Here is a 19,525-nt window from a genome sequence, read left to right as displayed (position 1 = left end):
GGCTGGGAGGGGCTGGGCTCTCCTCCCCTGCAAGGCGGGCTCAGGGCCACCCCCTGCGGGGCCTTCCCTGGCCAGGGAGCCCCAACAGAAGACAAGGCCTTGGTGGTCAGCACAGGGTCAGGGATGCAAAGAGCGATGATTCTGAGCCTGACCTCCCCCCCTCCCCCCTTCACAGCTGGAGTTGGTCACTCAGAGCTGAGAGGTCCTTAGTACGGGGGCCACCGCTCATCTATAAAGTGGGTGAAAGCACTGAGGGTCCAGGGGGCTCCCCAATAACAGTAACTACCCCCAGCACTGGCCCATCTGGGGTGGAGCTCTCTCCTCCACGGCCCCTCAGCCCTCTTCTTGGAGCCAGGGCGGGGCAGGGACAAGATGGACCCCCGCGTCTGGGGTCCTGCCAGGAAGAAAGGGGAGGGGTACAAGGAAAGGTAGAAGGGCGGCCTCACCTTGCTGCCTACTCGGTGTCCATTCCCATTCCAGGTCCCCTGGACCCGGCCATCCACCCAGCTCCCTCTGCAGGTGGCAAGTGGGGGCCAGGACGACAGGGTGGGGGTGTCCATGCGGTGACTCCCGTGTCTGCAGGTCTCCATGCCTACACGGCCCAACACGGGCGGACTTGGCCCGGTTGGGTTTGGGGTGGTCGGAGGTGTTAAGGGGGCGCAGGGAGCACGCAGCGGGCTGCGAGGGCGGGAGGCGCGGGACCGCCGAGCTGAGTCCCGGGTGCGCTGCGCGCGCGGCGAGGCGGGGCTCCCGGGGACGCGCGTCCGCGGCCCGAGCGCGCGCCCGCGGCGGATCGCAGGCCCCGCCGCGCCCGGAGTCCGGGGCCCGAGGGAGGCTGTGCGCGCGCCCGAGCCCGCGCGGGTCCGCCCCTCACACCTGCGGCGGGAGGGGCGGGGCCCGGCCGACCCCGCCCACCGGCCGCTGCCCGGAGCCCGGGCGGAACCGTGCGGCGGGGCCCGAGCGGCCGGCGGGCGGCGCAGACAATGGGAGCGGCGCAGGCGGCGGCGGCGGCGGCGGCTCCCCGGGCGCGGCGGGGACGGGAGGCCGCGCCATGAGCCTCGCAGCCGGGCGCCCCCCTGTGCGGCGCGCGGGCCGAGGCGAGCGGCCTCTGCGAGTCCCGGGCCCCACCCCGGGGCCGGCGATGCGCTGCCAGGGCTGAGGATGATGGTAGATTGCCAGGTGAGTGCCACGCCCGGCCTGGCCGCCCTCCCCGGCGCGGCGCGGGTGGAGGGAGGTCCGCGTGTCCCCGCCACACCCCATCCGGCGGGGAGGGAGCGCGGCACTGCGTTCACGCTCCGCGCGCGCTTACGCAGTTCCGCGTTCAACCCCTCCGGGTACAATAGGGAAACTGAGGCCCGGAGAGGCAGGGGCTAGCCCGGGGCTCACGCGGTGGGCAGGATCCAGAGGCGCAGGGAGGGTTCCAGCCTCCTGGGCCAGCCTCAGTTCTCCCGTGGGGTTTCCTTTGGGAATGAGGACCCCTAAGATCCTGGGGGAACCCCTGTTCACCCCTCCCTTGTGGGGCCCTTCCTCCGGGCATCCCCACGTGGGCACAGGCGCATGCACACACAGCGACTTCACAGGTGGGGGCATGGAGTGTGTTCAGAGGAGGGCGCAGGTGACAGGGGGGAGCAGGAGGCTGGAGGCAGACGCCCGGGGCCCATAACCTGGGGAGGGGAGAGATGCCAGGCTGATGCCAGGGGTCCCAAAGGTGCCCGGGGCCTGCGTGGGCTGGGCCATGGAGAGGGCAGCATGGAGCCCTTCGTCCTCCACTCTGGGCTCCTGGAACGAGGAGGAGACCCCCTCCCTACTGTGGGGGGGGGGGCTCCAGGAGAAAAGGCCTTAGCCTATTTCTCTATAAGCTGGGTGCACAGATGGTGGGACACCGAGGGTCCCACAGGCCCCTAGAGGAGTCTGTTGTCCCTGGCTCTCCCTCCGTGACCCACTGTGCTCCGAGTCCTTGGGACATGCTTTCTACTCCCTGGAGGTCCTCTGCGCAGCCTGGGGGTGGAGGGTCCGGGGACCGGGGTAGCAGAACATGGCAGAGCACTGGACCGCTCCTCTGGGGACCAAGGACAAGGCCATCCTTGTAGGAGCCTTGGGGTCTTCATTTGGAAGTGGGTCCGGAGTTACTGCCCTGGCTGGGGTGAGGCGGCCTCGTGAATGAACTAGACACCAGGAGAGTGGGGGGGAAGAGGGGAGCGAGCGAGGGTCCTGGGGTCCCAGGCATTGCTCCTGGAGCTCGCAGGTCCTGTTCCTCTGCCCTCGGTGACAGGGAGAGCAGCTGCCTTGACTACGTCCAAACAAAGGTGTGTGTTTTGTTTTCTGGTTTTCTTGCCTGGGGCTGCAGTGCTGGGGATGACCGCCAGGGGGCGGGGGTGCCCACTGTGCTCAATGGAGCCGCTGGTGCAGGGAAGGGACACCCAGGGGTCATTCTGGGCATCCGGCTGCGTCGGACACAGCATTTTATTACTGGTCTCCATGTCCACAGGGTGAGCTGCTCAGAGGCGGGAGGGGCTCTGAGACCCTCTCGTTTTTCGGTTTCTGCGCCCCCAGCACTCACCCTGAGCAGGAGCCCGCATGGTCACTGCCCTCCCGGAGGGCAAGCCTGGAAGGGAGATGGACAAAAGCACGAAAGCACATCCTGTGGGAGGGAAGGGCAGTGCTGGGGAAAGGGAGCAGGTGCGGGGGGAGGGCGGGACCCTAGGGGGGCCTAACGGCCTCCAGGGTGACATTTATGCTGTGACCCCAAGGACGAGAGGAGCCCGCCCTGCCCAGGTCTGGGGACAGTGTGTGGCTTGGGGGGTAGGGGGCGCTCAGGTGCGGAGACCCTGAGAAGGTGTCCTGTGGTCAGGGCTGGTTCGAGGGGGTGCAATGCTGAGGATGATGGGGGGGGGAGGGCGGCGGGGAGCAGAGGTGGGCTCAGTGGGGCTGCTTTAACGAAGTACCACAACCCGGGTGGCTCAGAACAGAAGTGCCCGGCTGGTGTGGCTCAGCGGTTGAGTGTCGACCTATGAACCAGAAGGTCAGGGTTCGATTCCCGGTCGGGGCACATGCCCGGGTTGCAGGCTCGATCCCCAGTGGGGGGCGTGCAGGAGGCAGTCGATCGATGATTCTCTCTCATCATTGATGTTTCTTTCTCTCTCTCCCTCTCCCTTCCTCTCTGAAATCAATTGCAAAAAACAACAAACCCAGAAGTTTCTTCTCTCTCAGTTCTGGAGGCCAGGAGTCCAAAATCAGGGTGTCGGCAGCGCCGAGCCTCTGAAGGCTCCCGAGGAGGGACCTTCCTGCCGGCGGTGGCGGCTCCCGTAGTGCCCTTGATCCGGGGCCACCGCTCCACCCGCTGCTTCCGCCCGCACCTGGCCTCCGTGTCTGTGTCCGCGTTCCCCTCGTCCTCTGAGGACACCGGTCACTTGACTTTGGTGAGGACCCCCCGAATCCAGTGTGACCTCACCTGAACTTGGTTGCGTCTGCCAGACCCTGTTTCCTAATGAAGTCTTATTCCCGGTGCCGGCGTTAGTTAGCGCCCCCACCTGTCTTTGGGGAGTAGGAGGCGAGGCACAGTTCAGCCCACCTCGGGGACAGGAGTGATTCTGAGGCGCCTCTGGCCTCTGCCGGCAGCTGGGGGCTGTGGGTGTGAGGGGAGCCCGGGGTGTGCTCGGGGACAGCGGGCTCCCCTGGCCGGCGCGTCCTGGAGCAGCGCCAGCAGGTGGCGCTGTGACCCTGGGGCCACCCAGCGTGGCCGTGAGCGGCAGCCGCTGAGACAAAGGTCTCACCTTCCCGTTTCCTGGAGACGACACTCAACTGTCAACAGACAGGAGCACAGTCATTTCAGGGGTGACATACTCCGGAGGCGGTCAGAGAGGCGGGGCAGGGGTTAGGGTTGGGCAGCCAGGGGGCCCGGCGGGATGCGCCCCCTCCTGCACCTGCGGGCTGAGCCGGCCCTTCTCGGAGGGTCCAGGGGTCCTGCAGCCCTGGCTCCCCCGCCCTCCAGGCAGCTCTCCTGTTAGCGGGGCGGGGCGGGGCGCGCGGGGCGGGGCGGGTCCCGGGTGGGAGGGGTGGGCTGTGGGGCAGGTCGAGGCTGGAGGGGTTCCTTCCCCAGAGACCTGTCCCTCAGTGGGCGGTGCAGTTTGACTCCCCCCGTTCGCCTGGTGGGGTTCCACCCTGTCCTCCTGTACAAAGTAGGGGGGCCCCCGGGTCCCCGCCAGAGTGTGGGCATCAGCGAGGGAGCCAAGTCCTGGAGTGGAGGCACCCCTCACTGTGACCCCTGGGCGCTTCTGACGCCGCAGTCCCGATGCCGCTGGCTCTTGACAGCGGGGCACGGGTTCGAGCGACACATACTGATCGAGGGCCTCGGCTCCTGTCGGCGGGCACGAGGCCGCGGGGCAGGGCTGTGGGCACGGGAATAGAACAAGGAGCCTCTGCCAGCGGTGCCCGGCGCCGGGCTGTGGGCCGCGCTCTGCAGGGGAGCCTCCCGCCGCTCGCGCCTCGCCTGGGCCCTGGAGGTGCCTGGGGGTGGCCGCTGGCCCAGAGCGCCTCCCTGCGCCTGGCCTGGGGCTGCAGTGCTTCACGGCGCCTGTGAGACAGGTGCCACCGCCATCCTCGGGGGCAGGGGGAAACTGAGGCGCTGGAAGGCGAAGGGACTCCCGCTGCTAAGCAGTGGCAGGGCTGGTGGGCAAGTCCCCGGGGCAGACAGGCCTGGCCAGGGGGCGGGGGGGGGGCCTGGGTGCTGGGACCAGATTTCTTCCTGTGCCGGTGAGCGTCCAGCGGTCAGGGCTGGGCAGGCCCCGAGGTGGTGGTTAGCAGCGGGCGTGGAGGCGAAAACAGGGCTAATGAGCCCCTTCCGTGCGCTCCCCGCGCTAATGAAGGCCTTGGGCTCTGGCCTTGGCGATGGGGCAGGAGGTGGCAGGTTCTGGGGCAGGTTCTGGGCTTTGAACCTCAAGGCGTCTTCTCTGCGGTCACAGCGCGGGGGGCGGGGGTGTCTGTGGGGGTGAGGGAAGGAGCATGAGCCCAGAGCCTCCTCCCAGGACAGCCACGCCAGGGAGAGGGCACCCCCCTAAAAAGGACAAGCCAGGGAAGGGAGAGTTTCCACGGCAACCCAGAGCAGTTGCTTAGCAACTACAGGACCCCAAAATACTTGCCTGCAGGAAGGCTCAGGGCGTGGGGCTTTCCGATGGCCTGTGTGTGGACCTCAGCTCCTCTGGCTGATCCGCCCCCTCTCGGCCCCTCCTCCCCCGGCCCCCTTGGTGCTTCCTGGGGAAAACCCCAGCCAGCTCCCCACTCCCCATCGCCCCACTGCACCAGGCCAGTCCCCTAGCAACAGAGGCTGTTTCCTGGATACCTGAGTGACAGGTGACAGTGATGGGGCCGGAGGTGGTCAGCTGCCAGAGGGAACTAAGATGCTAAAATCTGGGAGTGCGGTCCCCACCACCCTCTGCTCCCTGAGTGGTGGGGCCTGCTCAGCCCGCCCGCCCTGAAGAGGGGGCGGAGTCCACCCTGGGGCTGGAGGGCAGCCCGGTCCTGCCCGCCTCCTGGGATCCAGAATTGCTTCTCCTGGGAAGGCACCGGGGCCTCTCCCCGGGCACCCCGAGACTCCGGTGTGTCCCCCTCACTGTACAGCTGGTCAGTGAGGGGAAAGTGCCCTTGGCCAGTGAGTGGCCCGGAGTCCAGAGCTTCCCCACCTGCACCCCCACCCCCGCCCCACACACACCCCATCAGGGCTCCTCTGAGCGCAGGCCTCTGGCCCTGGAGGCCCTTTCCCTGTCGCTGTCCAGCCCCAAACTGGGAGGCCAGCGTGTATGGGGAGGCGGGGGGTCCTTCAGGCCTGGGGCTGTCACCACCTGGACTTCACCCGTCCCAGGGGGGTTTCCACGCTGCCTCCCCCGGCTGGCTCGGGCCCGGCCCCGGGGGCAGGAGGGAGGTCAGGCTGTCTGGAGGTGAAGGGGGGCGGGGGGGGGGAAGACAGAGTGGGTGGGAGCCCTGGCTTGGGTTGGCAGGACCAGGCAGCTAGCTCCTCACTGCCTGCCTTGGTCGCCTCGCCCGGGCACTCAGGGGTACCAGGGTGTGTGAGATGTTCCGGAAACAGCTGGCACCTGTCACCAGCAGGCCCTCTGCAGGGGCAGGGGATGTCTGCCCAGCTGTGGAGAGGGCCAGCCTCACTGCTCTTGGGGAGCTGGGGGGAAGGGCGGGCCTGAGTTGAATCCACGTTTTTCCAGGGGGAACCGGGGCCCAGAGAAGCTGAGCAAACCGCCCAGGACAGGGTGAGCCCCACCTGGATCGCCCGCTCCCCGAGGCCAGCGTGCAGGCCTGAGCCCCGCAGGCTGTGCCAGCAAGGAAGTGGCCGGAGGTGCCCTTTGACCCTCTGGCTGCTCAGTGTTGAGATTCCAGGGTGACGCAGTGGACCTGGCCCGAGGCCCTGGTGGCCGAGAGGGGACAGCTGCGGGCTCTCGGGACGGGCCGTGTCTCGTGTCGGGCAGGGCAGGGCTGAGCTGGCCTGGCCGCCTCCCTCCCAGCAGACGATCGATCGAGATTCCTCAGGATTTCAGGGGAGTTTCCTTCCCAGACTCTCAGGACCGGAACATCCCGGCACAGAGCACGCACCGCCTCCCCCCTCTCAGCCCTGGCAGGGGGCGGGCACGGGGCGGGCCCTGAGGGAACAGGCACAGTGGGGCATCGTGGCCCCCGGGCTCCTGGGGGTGCAGCCCTGCGCCTGCACGGGGAGCGGGTGTGGGTGTCGGGGAGCATCGCCCTCCTTTGGTGTTAGGTGCACCTGTGAGTGACGGTGTGACGTGTGCCTTATCGTGCGCCACGTGTGCATGGCAAAGTCCGAGGTCTGGCAGAAGGACAATGGCTGGCGGGAGGGTGGGACAAAGGCAGTGTCTCTCAACCGGGTCATTCAGCCCCAGGGCCCTGGGAACCCAGGCATTGCCCCCCCCCCCGCCCCCGCCCCCGCCGTCCTTGCGGGAGAAGGCTGTGGGAAGGAGGGCGGCGGGCAGCAGCCCCAGCGCCTCCCGGCAGCCAGCTGGAGCCCCGGGTCCTCTCCGGAGGCCAGGCCGCTCGGGAGGTCCCCTCTGAAAGGACAGCCTGGCTTCCCGGCCCCTGAGCCCCCACAGGCGGGTGGTGGCGCCGGGCACGCAGTGTCCCTGGCACGGCCGGCCGCCGCCTCACTACAAGGGCCCGTTTGTCCCAGCTTCCCTGGCCCTGAAACGCCAAGGGACCGGGCTCTGCTGGGCACAGGGGGGCACGGCGTGCTTTTCCGAGGGGCCTCTCAGCCCAGTCCAAACCCTGAGGCCGCCTCTGCTTCCCCGGGAGCAGAGACCCGTGCCCCGCTCCACGGAGCGCACACGTGTAGGAAGGAGAACGAATCAGGTTGAACCAGAGCTGAGCTCTGCCTGCCTGCCTCCCGCACTGGCACCCGAGGCCGCCTGGCGTCCGGGTCTCCCACCCCCAGAAAGCTTGGCTGCCTCCTGCCCGGCTCGGGGCCTGGGCTCGCCTCCCCGGCCGCTCCATGTGCTCCTGGCAGAGGGCCCGCTCGTCCTGCTTGCCCCCTCGGGCTCCTCTCCAGCCCCGTCACCTCCCCCGGGAAGCGCTCCTGGTGACCCGCCCGCAGGAACTCTTTGGCCCCGGACTCTGAATATTTCCCGGTCCCGGAACTGTGACGCCGAGGAACCATCTGGACGGTCGAGGCCACTTGTTCACCCGGGTCCTGGGTGGGGCCCCCTGTGTACCAGGGACTGAGCCAGGGACATCCGGGAACCAGTCCCCGCGCTCACACCCCTTCCAGTTTTAACAGGGAAGAGCCCTGGCCGGCGGGGCTCAGGGGTTGAGCGTTGACTCGTGCACCGAGAGGGCACCAGTTCGATTCCCGGTCGGGGCACAGGCCCGGGTGGTGGGCTCCCTCCCCACTGTGGGGCGTGCAGGAGGCAGCCGATCCATGGTTCTCTCTCATTGATGTTCCTATCTCCCTTTCCCTTCCTCTCTCAAAAACCTATAAAATCACATTAAAAAAACAACAACAAAAAAAATGAGGGAAGAACTGAAAAAGCGCGGCGCACAGTGCGCTGTGCAGCCTGTGGAGTGCGTGCCACCGAGCGCTCCCTCCAGGCCGGGCAGCGTCCCTCGGGCGCTGGGCATGAGGCGGGCGGGACAGAGTGGCCGGTGCCCTCCGGGAGCTTAGAGCCAGGGCGGTGGTGGGGGCGGCATGAAACGCGTCCCAGCAGGTGCATTGTTTCATTAGTATCCTCGCTGCCTGTCACTCTCTCAGCTCCCCGCGCTCCTCATCGGCCCGTCCTACGTGCTTCCATATTTCACTTCGCCTGGCAGGCTTCGGGGGGCAGAGGCCGTCCCGTGCATGGCCCGGGAGGGAGAGCCTCGTCCCGGGAAGTGCCGCGCCAGCTCCCAGCCGGCCCCCGGCAGGCGGGCTTGCTCGTTAGCTGCGCTCTGACCCTGGCTCCTTGGGAGCGGGACGTGGGGGCAGGCCCAGGGGCCGGGAGCTGGCCTCGCTGCCCCCGGAGGGGGCTGCCCGTGTCCTTGGCAGCGCTGGCTCCGGCCGGGCATGATGCCAGCGGGAGTGGCTGGGGCAGGGCCCGGATTCTCGGATCCTCAGCTTCTTGGCAACCTGCGTGACTCAGTGGCTGGGAAAAGGCGGCCAGCGCTGGGGAGCCTGTGGCGGCGGGACAGCGGCGGGGTTACTCGTCTGCCTGCAGTGGGCCAGCCCGCTCTGCCTGTCCCCCAGCAGGTGCTGCCTGGGGCGCTGCCATTCCGGGGTTCCCTAGGTCTCCCCCTTCTGGCAGCTGTCCTTCCGCAAGTCACTCTGAGGCTGCGGCTCCCGTCAGCCCTCGTGGAAAGCGGGGCGCCTGCCACCGAGGGGCACCGTGAGCACAGACGCGTCCTGGCCTCTTGTAAAAGCTGGGCGCAGCCCGGCAGCGGGGGCTCAGTGGTTGAGCAACGACCTAGGAACCAGGAGGTCACGGTTCTAGTCCCGGTCAGGGCACATGTCCAGTTGTGGGCTCGGTCCCTAGTGTGGGGCGTGCAGGAGGCAGCCAATCAGTGGTTCTCTCTTATCGTGGATGTTTCTGTCTCTCCCTCTCTCTCCCTTCCTCTCTGAAATCAATAAAATATGTTAAAAGGTAAAAAATTTTAAAAAGATGATAAACTTAAAAAAAAAAAAAAAAAAGCTGGGAGCAGCCTCAGTGCCAGGCTGCCGTGTGGCTTTGGGTGAGTTTGGTGCCACCTCCAAGCTTTTGTCCCCGAGCTCACCTGCCAACCGGTCTCACATGTCGTGACTATTAGATGGTGCCCACACCGGCGCGTCAGTGAGGAGTGGAAACACGGAGGGTCCCTGGCTCAGGCTTAGGCCGGGGCTGGTGGGGAGGGGACGGGGAAGAGAGGTCAGGATCCCGGGCTGGGCCTCACACAGGGGACAGACTGCCCCCCACTTGTGATCTTGAACCTGTGCAGAGCCCTGGGGGGGGGGAGAGGGGCAGCCTGCTGGCTCCTTGCCTGGCACGGACCCGCCCTGCCGCCTCGGCACGCCACTTGCCCTCTGGGCCTCGATTTTCTCTGTTTTACCACAGGGATTGTTACCGTGGCTTCATCAGCGGCTGCATGGAAAGAGCTTTGTCCCGCCCTCGCTGGCGGGGCTCAGCGGATAGAGCGTCGGCCTTGGAGGGTTTGATTCCCGGTCGGGGCACATGCCCGGGTTGCGGGCTTGATCCCCAGTGTGGGGCGTGCAGGAGGCAGCCCATCAGTGATTCTCATTCATCATTGGTGTTTCCCTCTCTCTCCCTCTGCCTTCCTCTCTGAAATCAATAAAAATACGTTTAAAAAAAGAAAAAAGAAAGTGCTTTGTCCCCATGAGGAGCACAAGGCCTGGCCAGGCTGGGCTCCGGGGAGTGGGGGCTGCAGGTGGGGTGTCTGCTGCGCCCTGGTCCCGGGGAGTCTCAGTCCGAGCCGGAGGGAGAGGCCGGGTGCAGATGCAGCGCAGACCCAGGCCCGCTTCCTGCTCAGGGCTGGGCCGCTCGCCCTCACCGCTGCGGGTCTCCCTGCCCCGCAGAGCCGGGCTGGCAGGGGCTGCGTGTTAAGCGACTAGATCACTAGATCGAGGGCCTCAGGTTCCCAGAAATGAGGGGGCGGGAGTGGGGCTGGGCCGGGCCCCAGGTCAGGTCAGGAGGCTGCAGGCAGAGGAGCGACAGCCGGGCGAGCCTCCCCTCTGCTTCCTGGACGGGACGTGGTGCTGTAAACAGCTTCGACAGGAGTCACCCTCCGGCTGAGTCACCGCTCCTAGCGACAGCCGCGAACTGTTTATCAACAACGGCTTCACCCCCACAGGGCCTGCCCCCAGCAGCTGGGGGAGGGAGAGGCGCCCGCAGATGTGGGCTGCAGCCGCCCCCACCCTGCACCCTGTTCCTCCCCGACCGAGGGCGGAGCATGAGCAGAGGGAGCGTCGGTGCGCGTCTGTGCTCACGTGTCCGGGGGCCGGTTTGGCTACGTCTGGGCTGTTGTGTGGCTGGCCAGGTGTGACATCCCGTGGCCACCTGGCGTGGAGGCAGAGCCCTGTGGACAGGTGGCCGGTCACATGACCTCGGTGTCCTGGGACAGGCGAGGGTGTTGGCGGTGACCACGGCACCTGGTGTTCCACGGGCAGAGTCAGCCCGGGCCGTTCAGCTAAGAAAGAATTCAGAGCCAAGACTCAAATGATGAGAGAAAGTTTATTCAGAAAGTCGCAGAGGTCGAAGGCACGGGCTCAGGAAGCAGGGACAGGAAAGAAGGGCCTCAGAGCTCAGGAAAGAGAAGGGGAGGGTGAGGAGCCAGGGGGAGAGGAGGGAGAAGGAGAGCGGCGGGGTCCCGTCCTCTGGGCCTTGAAGGGCAGGGGTTTTAGGGGAGGGCCCAAGGGAGGGTCTCAATAGAATATGCATCAGCGTCCAGGTGTCCCAGCGGTTCAGGGTCTGGTCTCCACTGATGGGCGGGCGCTGGGCAGGGTCAGTAGTCAATGCAGCTGGTCCTGGTTTTGCTGCTTTTCTGGGCCTGGAGCTAACCCCCACGGAGGCCCTGATCCGGTTCCCAGGGCTGAGCGCGTTAGGGAGCGGTGGTGCGCCCGCCCGCCCACCCGCCGGCCCGGGGGTCCATGAGGCCACTCTTGGGCCCTTGTTCCTCCGGTCCGAGCCGTGTGACCAGCGATATGAAAGGTCAGAGGCAGGCGTCCTCAAACCGCGGCCCGCGAGCCACGTGCGGGTGTTTTTGCCGTTTTGTTTTTTTACTTCAAAATAAGATATGTGCAGTGTCCATAGGAATTTGTTCATAGTTTTTTTTAAACTATAGTCCGGCCCTCCCAACGGTCTGAGGGACAGTGAACTGGCCCCCTGTTTAAAAAGTTTGAGGACCCCTGGGTCAGAGGGTCTAAACCACACGGCCAGCGATAGGTCAGGGAGGAAAGGTTACCCTGGGGACCAGGGCCTTGTTTTCCTGGTTGCTGGGCTCCGGGGCTGCCCGCCCTGGTGACCTTCCTTCGGTGCCGGGCCGTGGTCCTTGTCTGCCTGAGCTCCTGCCTCTAGGGCCCGTGACCGCGGGCAGGGCTGGTGGAGTGCTCCCAGAGGCCATGGCTGCACAGAGCTCCGTGCACAGCGGGTGGGAAGGGGTCCCTGGTGGGCCCAGCCCCCACGTGGGGCAGCGTGGTGGAGGTGCAGATGGAACGGCCCTAACTGTCCCCAGCCCCCAGAGCCCTGGCTCTCAGTGGCCAGTCTGATCTTAGTTCCAAGTGGTGGCAGTGATGTGGTGCGTGCGTGCGTGCGTGCATGCAGGGGACACCAGGCCTGCAGGGAACACAGATCTCTGCACCTGCCCCGCCCCTCCGCAGGCCCCGCCCTCTTCAGCCCCCGCCCCTCCACAGACCCCGCCTTTCTTGCCTGCAGCTGGTCATCCTGCCCCTTGGCTGTGACTCAGACCCACTGCCTGTGGCCGCTGGGCCTGGCCGGGCTCTGAAAGGAATAGCGGTGACCTGGGTTGAGGTCAGGCCGACCTGTGCTGGAGGCTGGGGCAGGGGAGATGTGGGGGTGACAGGCTGGGAGGCTGGGGAGTCGGAGAAGAGCCCAGGAGGCCTCTGGGCTCAGGAGCGTGGACGAGAGGTGAGGCGGTTCCTCGCACGGGCCTGCTCCTGGGAGGCCCAGTGATGCTATTGGATCAAAGGCATTCGCAGCCAGATACAGAGCCGGCAGCCCGGTTCCCGCGGGGCCCGTGCCCCAGCGCCTCTCACGCTCGCCCCACCCTCTGACTTGATGGGAGCGCTGTCCCAGCCAGTCTCCATTGCCCCTTCCACAGCACCGGCCCAGGGTCTCACCTGGAGAGGAGGAGGCCACAGCTCAGGGAAGGCCCCCCATTGCACCTAATGCCCCCAAACGCTCCGGGGAGCTCCGTGGTGCACCGACAGGGCGGCCAGGCTGCCGCAAGGGATGCCCGAGGCCACACGCTGGGCAGCTGGCCACACAGGGGTGAGAGGTCAGGTTGGGGACAGCCCAGGTGCCCACGGCTGTCTCGCTCCTTGGAGCTCTGTCGAGCCCTGTCTCACCTGGTCCTGCTGGGGTCTGCCCTCCAGCCTGGTGCCGGCCTGGCCTTGGGGCGGGGGCGGGGGCTGAGCATGGTCTGTGCACCCTGGTGGCCTCCCCGCCTGGGGACCAGGGTTGCTTGCAGCGCTCCGGCACGGTTTGCTGCTTCTCGACAACAGACGTTTCTGAGTTACCCACTGGGACCCGTTGCAGGGCCCACGCTGAGCAGACAGACCGCAGACGGCGACGTCCTCCTGGCGCAGGGCAGCACCGCCAGCATCCACTGGGTGTTCACTACGTGCCAGGCGCGGGGGCAGGCACGGGACCACGGGAGAGGATCAGAGTGCAGGCCCCCCGAGGGCCGACCACCAGCCAGGCCCATGCCGAGTCCCTGTCGGATCCTCCAGCACCCATGTGCCCATTTTACACATGAGGAAACTGAGGCCCAGAGTTGCTAAGTCGCTGGCCCAGGGGCCAGAGCTGGCTGATTCAGAGCCCGGTTACCTCTGCTGTTGCTTGAAGGTCAGGGTTCAGTGTCCCCGTGCACAGCAGGCTGTGGGGGTAGGGGGTGCAGGGGAGAACCTGCAGGGGTGCCTGGGTAGAGGTGAGCACAGGGGGGCGGTCAGGGGCTAGGACTTTGGATTCTCCTGTGGGTGGGACAGAGCTGTTGAAGGATTTGGGGGCAGGTGGAGAGTGCTCTGGCTTTAGGCACAGGGAGGCCGGTGCTCCGGGGTCCACCTGGAACCCCCAGCTCCGTGTCTCTGATGCCCACCCGCCCAGCCCTCCACCTCTGATGCCCGCCTGCATCCCCTGGAGAGACCCGGACCCCAGGGCTTCCTGGGTGTGCGTGGAACCCCTTCTTCCGTGAAGGAAACTGCTGCGAGCCTAGTGGTGGGAGTTCCAGGTTGAGGGCGGGGTGGGAGGAATTGGGGTGTGAAGACCTCTGTGCCCCCCTCCCTCCACGGCGGGTCAGGAAACAGGCTCAGCGAGAAAGGAACCTACACGCCCACAGGGAAGCAGGTCTCTGCTCACGGGCCCCGAGCTGCCTGCTCAGCCGGGTCCCCTGCGCCCACAAAGCCACCGGAAGAGGATGTGAAACGGTTCCAGAGCCGAGCCGGTGCTGGCGGGGCTGGGCGGCAGGGCGGCATGCGGGGCCCCGGCCGCCCCAGCAGCGCCCACCATGTGCCGACAGGCCGGCTGCGGAGCCTCTGCCGGAGCCCCTCTCCCCCCGGCCCCCGTGGTCCTGCGCGCCCCGCCGGCTGCCCGCCAGGGTCCCAGGAGGGTAAGGAAGCGGCCCGGCTCTGTGTCTGGGTCGCCCGGTGGCTCTGGGTTTGGGGACGGGAGCTCTGAACGCTGGGGCAGGAGCGTCCGTGGCTCTGCATTCTCCCCGCTCCCCGGCCTCAGTCTTTCCATCTGTCAAATGGGCGTTGGGGTCGCCCCGTGGCTGCCAGTGCCTGCTCGCAGCAAAAGGAGGGCAATGGAGACAGGTCCTGAGTTGTTCTTAAATGTGTTCGTTGAACGACTGCCCTCCGACGGCTCGCCCGCCGGGCTGCGTGCGCTGGCTTTTCGGAAGTAACGGTAGTTGTGGGGGCAGTATTATGGTTTTTGTTTCCGTACTCGCACAGTAGACAGTTGCCACCCTGGTTTGGTTCTGCAGTTTAGCATGAGGTCCCGTGTCGGGTGCCAGGGGTGGAGGTGCCCTGAGCAGCAGTGGGGGGCGGGGCCGGAGCAAGCGGGGCCCTCGGCGCTCCCCCCACGCGCCTGGCGGGTTCACGCTCACCTGGCGGTCCCACTGGCGGAGCCGTGTTCAGATCTCGGTGACTTGTACCCGCCACCTTTCTGACCCGGGGGGTGACCTCCACAGGCAGGGGCCCGGGGGCAGGGCCCGGGGTGTTGGAGGAGACAGCTGGGCGCACCCCGCGAGAGCAGGCCTGGGCTGGAGCCTGGGCCCTGCTCGGGACGGAGCCCCATCCGCGCGTCCTTGGCTGGCCCGTGGCCGGGTACAAGCGGGAATTCCTGGCCCTGCCCGTCACGGGAGCAGGTATGACAGCCATGTGGGTGACTCCAGGTCTAGGCACTCGGGTGCTCGACTCCACCGGGGCCGGCGGACAGACGGGCAGACGGGCAGACGGCAGCGGGCTTCGCGAGGCGGCCGGCTCCCCTCTGCCATGGCCCGGGCAGGCAGGCCCGCCGTGCCCAAGGGCAGGAAGGGCTGGGTGTTCCTCGCCTGCGTCTCTGTGGTGACTGCCAGGAGGTGGGCCCTCGCCCGCCGTCCCAGTCCTCCTGTCCCGAGCCCCACGCCCTGGCCAACGCCTCTGCTAGCCCCCGCCACCGAGGTGAGTTTCCAGGGCAACCGGTGCCTCTGCGAGAGGCCGGGTGCTTCCCCTCCCCCCCCCTCCCCGTGGGAACTGGTTGAAGGAGTTCGGCTGGAAGCCGCTACAGGGGCGTCTCCACCTGCCACCTGGGGGTGTGTGTGTGGGGGGGCCGCCCGCCGGCCTGTCTACCTCTCCTGGCGGGGGGTGGCCCTGGGTCAGCGGCTCCTGTGAGGGGATGGTGTCTCTCTCTCAGATTACAAAGGGCTTTTGTGCTGCATTTTATCGTCTGCTCTGCTGAGAACCCGAGAGCCAGCTGGCGGCATTACTGTTGTTGCTGTTGTTCCCATCTTACTGATGGACATACTGAGGCTCAGGAAGGGGGAACTGAGGCTGGGAAGGTGCAGGGCAGGGGCTTGAACATAAGCCTCGGCCCCAGATCTCGAGAGAGAGTTTTCCAGACACACGGGCAAGAACGGTGCTGTCGGGACTGGGTCGTCCCAGGCCCCACGTGCGGTGGCCGCTGGCTGACACCCAGCAAGGAGGGGAGGTCAGGGGCACACTGGGTCCCTCGGGCGTGATGGGCGCTTCTCAGGCAGGGAATGGCGCCTCCCACCAGCACTGCTGTGGGACATCGCTGCCTCCCGATCAGTGCCCGCCCCCCCCTCTTGGGGGACATCAGTGCCCGCCCCCCCCTCTTGGGGGACATCAGTGCCCGCCCCCCCCTCTTGGGGGACATCAGTGCCCGCCCCCCCCTCTTGGGGACAGGTTTGGGGCCCCTGTCGGTTATTCTCCGTGTCAGGCTCAGGGGCAGAGTCTCAGTCTCCGGTCTGTCTGTCCCCTCTGCCTCTCTCCCTCTCTCCTCCCTGCCTTCCACCTCGGGCTGTCACCTGTTGGACTGGTGTCAAGGTCAGGGCCCGCTGGCGTGGGGGGCACGGGTGGGGGGGACAGTCCTCAGGGCAGCCCAGTGCCCACTCTGTGGACGGCGTTTATCAGTGACCCCGGGCTGTGCGTTTGCTCTGAGTGTCTCCATCAGCCTCGAGGGTCAGAGGCAGGGCTGTGAGCACCCCTTTGTGGGGGGGGCAGCGGGGGGACAGCAGGGCCTGCAGCGAGCTCCTGGCACCCCGTGCCGCGCGCTGTCCGCGGCTCCAGGCGTTGGTGTCTCTTGTTCTGATTGTCCTGGGGCAGCGACGCCCAGTGAGGTCGGAGGTTGGTGGTGGTGATGAGGCCACACCCTCCACCCAGGAAAGGCTCCTGAGGTCTGGAGGTGGCGGTTCCCGCCTGCTGAGCCCCTCTGGGCTCTGCGTCCGTCCTGCCCGAGGCTCCCCTCCTTCTTGGCGGAAGAGAAGGCCCCTGGAGGTTCCCAGAAACCTGGCGGGAGAGGAGGCGGGGCTGAGCCAGGAGCTCCCAGCCGGGGCCCAGGTGTGTCACCTCCTGCCAAGGTGTGTGCTCACCCGCCCACAGAGGGCTACCCCAGGGCCGGGCAGGCCAGGAATGGTGACGTGCGTGTGGGGAAATGACTGGGGAGCCGGGCCGGGCCAAGCCACACCCTCTTCGCATCCTCCCCGGCTCTAAATATAGACCACAGAAGGCAGACCGACGGGGTGCCCTTCACCCCCCCCCCCCCCGCGGCCTGGCCTGGGTACCCCGCCTCTGGTCCTCGCTGGGCCACAGCATCCTCCGTGGCCTTGGCCCAGCGCAGGCTGGAGGAGAGGATGGCCAAGGCCTGTGCTCACCCAGGCATGGCCTTGAGCCCAGGTCTTGCTCTGAGCCGCCCTGGGCGTCCTGCGGCGCCCCCGTCAGGTACCGTCAGGGGCGGGTGGGGGTGGGAAGCATCCCCCGGCCCAGGACGATGGCTGGAAACCCTGGGGGTGCTGCAGTTCTGAGCGAGCCTGGCTGGGCGTGGCCAGAGACCCAGAGGTGCCGCCGGGGCCTCCCCTGGCAGGTGGTCTGCCCCAGGATGTCTGTGGGCAGGGGGGGAGCTCTGCAAGGGTCACGACCTCTCTGGCTGCCTGTGTCAGCGGACGTGGTGGGATGGATGTGGGAAGAAAAAGGGGCCCAGGTGTGGCCTGAGCACACCTTCCCCTCAACTAGGGGAGGCTGCTCAGCGGCAGGGAGTGATGGGGCCCAGCGGGGCCTGTGGCAACCCCCTCCCCCAGAGGGACAGCTGTGGTCAGCTCCTCCCGGCCTCCTGCTGCTCACGGAGACACGGACCTCGTGTGGCCAGGTCGCCCGAAGTTGCCGGAGAAGCCAGAAATGTGGGTTTTTATGTGAAACCACCTGACCTTGCGCTGCTGGCTCCAACATCGGAAAACACTTTGCAAGCCAAACAGAACGCGGGGGCGGGACTTGGCTGGGGTCTCATCCCGGGCCGTTCGCAGCCCGTCTTTGCGGCACCGCCTGGGGACTGGTCTCTGCAGCGCAGCGGGGCGCATGGGGGCTTCTCGGGACCCCCAGGGAGGGGCGGGTGCACCCCCAGGGCAAGGGTGGGAGCCTGGGACAGCTGGGGTCGGGTGCACTGAGCAGGATGAGGGGGAAAGGAGTGACCCATTTATCATGGCCGCACACGCCCCACCGTGCTTTGCGCCCTGTTCCTCCCGGGAGCCCCTTGGTGCCAGGTGCTCGGTGGTGCTGTCTCGTCAGTCATGCCCCTTCACACAGAATACTGGTCCTGCGGCGTGCGGTGACCTGTGGGGGGGCTGGGGTCACACAGTAAGAAGGGGTGGGGCTGGGCTCAGACCCAGCTCTCAGTGCCTGAACCTGTCCAGGCCACACGCCACCCTGGGAACCGGGTGTGTGTGTGTGTGTGTGTGTGTGTGTGTGCACGTGCGCACTCAGCTGAGCCGTGAACAGGCTCACCAGGACCCCAAGGGGGGGGAGCCCCAAAGCCAGGGCCTATGTAATGGTGAACTGCCCACGCCTCACCTCCCCCCTACCGGGCACCCTCAAAGCCAGAGCGGTGGTGCGTGGGGTGCCCGCCTCTGTGCCCCGATGAGCTGCTCGGCCTCCAGGCGGCTCTTACCCCCCCCCCCCCCAGCTTGCTTCCCGGGCGCCTCCTGGGGAGAAAGATCAAGGGAGCCCCCGGCGGGCGCGGGTTCCCTGGCAAGTTCTGAGCGCGGGGCCGGGAGGGGGGCCGGGAGGGGGGCCGGGAGGAGGGCCGGGAGGAGGGCCGGGAGGAGGGCCGGGAGGGGGGCCGGGAGGAGGGCCGGGAGGAGGGCCGGGAGGGGGGCCGGGAGGGGGGCCGGGAGGAGGGCCGGGAGGAGGCACTTCCAGCCCAGGGCAGTGTCCGGTCCCGTCCCAGCTTTGCAGCTCTTGGAGGGCGTCCTTCTCATGTGCGCCCCGCACCTCCCCTCCCCAGGGCAGGCCATGGAGCCTTCCTAACCCGCCTCCTAGGGACCTCCGCTCCAACCCAGCCTACCCGTCTTGCTTAAAAGCAGACAAAACCAGCACTGGTCACGGGAGCGCGATTGTACAGATGTGTTCGGGAGCCTGGGAGATTCAGAGAAGCCGGAGGGGAAGTGGAGCCGCCGGGATAGCGCGAGCCGGGCCCTCTGTTCACCGGCGCCCGGTCCTGTCTGCAAGCGGAGCGGCGTCCCGGGTTCTCACGGCTCCGCATTGAGCAGCGCTTCCGGCATCACGGGCTGCCGAGGGGCCGGCCAGTGGGCACGGGGTGTCTGCGTGACTGGGGGGCAGGGGTACCCGGAGTTCCCGTAAATGTGCTCACAGAGCCATCCCCGTGCACGCCCCGACCGCCGGCTGAGGGTGAATTCCCAAGAGTGGGGCTGCCCAGCTGTTTTCCTCCACCCCCGCCCCCACCCCACCGTCCCCGGTGCTCGGCTGGGCACAGAGGGTGGGAGCTGCGGGGCCCTCTGCCCGGGGGTCCCTGAGGCTGGGCGCAGGTGGGTGCGCGGCACGTGCTTGTGGGATGTGCCGCGTGGTCCCGCCCTCCTTTTCCAGGAGGGACGCGGGGGCTCGCGGGGGCGCCCGTGCCCGCCCTCCCGGCCCGGCACCCAGGCCCCGCCCTCCCCGCCGCCGGCCCCGCCCCCGGCCCGGCCCGCCCCCCGCATGACCTCAGCGGGCCGGGCGGCGGGCGCAGAGCGCAGCAGCGCGGAGCCGCGGGGGCCTCCGCCGCCCGCGCCGCCCCGGGTCCCGCGGCCCGGCCGGCCGCCCGCGCCGCCGCGAGCCGCCCATGGTGCAGCGCATGTGGGCCGAGGCGGCCGGGCCCGCGGGCGGGGCCGAGCCGCTGTTTCCGGGCTCCCGGCGGAGCCGCAGCGTGTGGGACGCCGTGCGCCTGGAGGTGGGCGGCCCCGGCAGCTGCCCGGTGGTGCTGCACAGCTTCACGCAGCTCGACCCCGACCTGCCGCGCCTGGAGGTGGGTGAGCGGGGCGGCCCAGCGAGGGGGTGGGGGTGGGGCCAGCGTCCCGATGGGTCCGGAAGGAGGTCCCTCTGCAGAAAGCCCCCCTCCTCGCCGTAACCCAGGGCAGCAAGGTGGACCGGAGGGGCGCGAAGGGAAGGGGGCCGCCCGCGCAGCTGGTCCAGCCGTTTAGGGACCGGCCCTGGGTCCGCCTGCCCCCCATCCACCGCAGGCTTGGCCCTCGCGGAGCCCGGGTGTGCCCGCCTCGCGCCCTGCAGCCAGGTAGACCTGTTTCCGCGGGCTGTCACCTCTGCGAGCGGGCC

General features: G+C 67.7%; 1 protein-coding gene across 6 annotated transcripts in view; it reads left to right on the top strand.

Moving 5' to 3' along the window:
- The first annotated feature begins 934 nt into the window (after positions 1–934).
- The window catches only part of RALGDS (ral guanine nucleotide dissociation stimulator), a 38,952-nt gene continuing 20,361 nt past the window's right edge, over positions 935–19,525 (top strand). For 4 of the 6 annotated variants that reach the window (XM_054726962.1, XM_054726959.1, XM_054726960.1 and 1 more), the window contains exon 1: positions 18,967–19,220. In XM_054726962.1, coding sequence (XP_054582937.1) covers positions 19,038–19,220 — 183 coding nt within the window. In that variant the 5' untranslated portion in view covers positions 18,967–19,037. Of the gene's footprint in view, positions 1,180–14,625; positions 14,873–18,966; positions 19,221–19,525 lie in introns of those variants that run through there. The other 2 variants (XM_054726963.1, XM_054726961.1) reach the window with 2 other exon arrangements.

This window comes from Eptesicus fuscus, chromosome 15 (genome assembly GCF_027574615.1).
Source record: "Eptesicus fuscus isolate TK198812 chromosome 15, DD_ASM_mEF_20220401, whole genome shotgun sequence".
In the NCBI taxonomy this organism is placed as follows: Eukaryota; Metazoa; Chordata; class Mammalia; order Chiroptera; family Vespertilionidae; genus Eptesicus; species Eptesicus fuscus.
The sequence above is the reverse complement of the archived record's forward strand: the minus strand, read 5'-3'. Positions and strand labels throughout refer to the sequence as shown.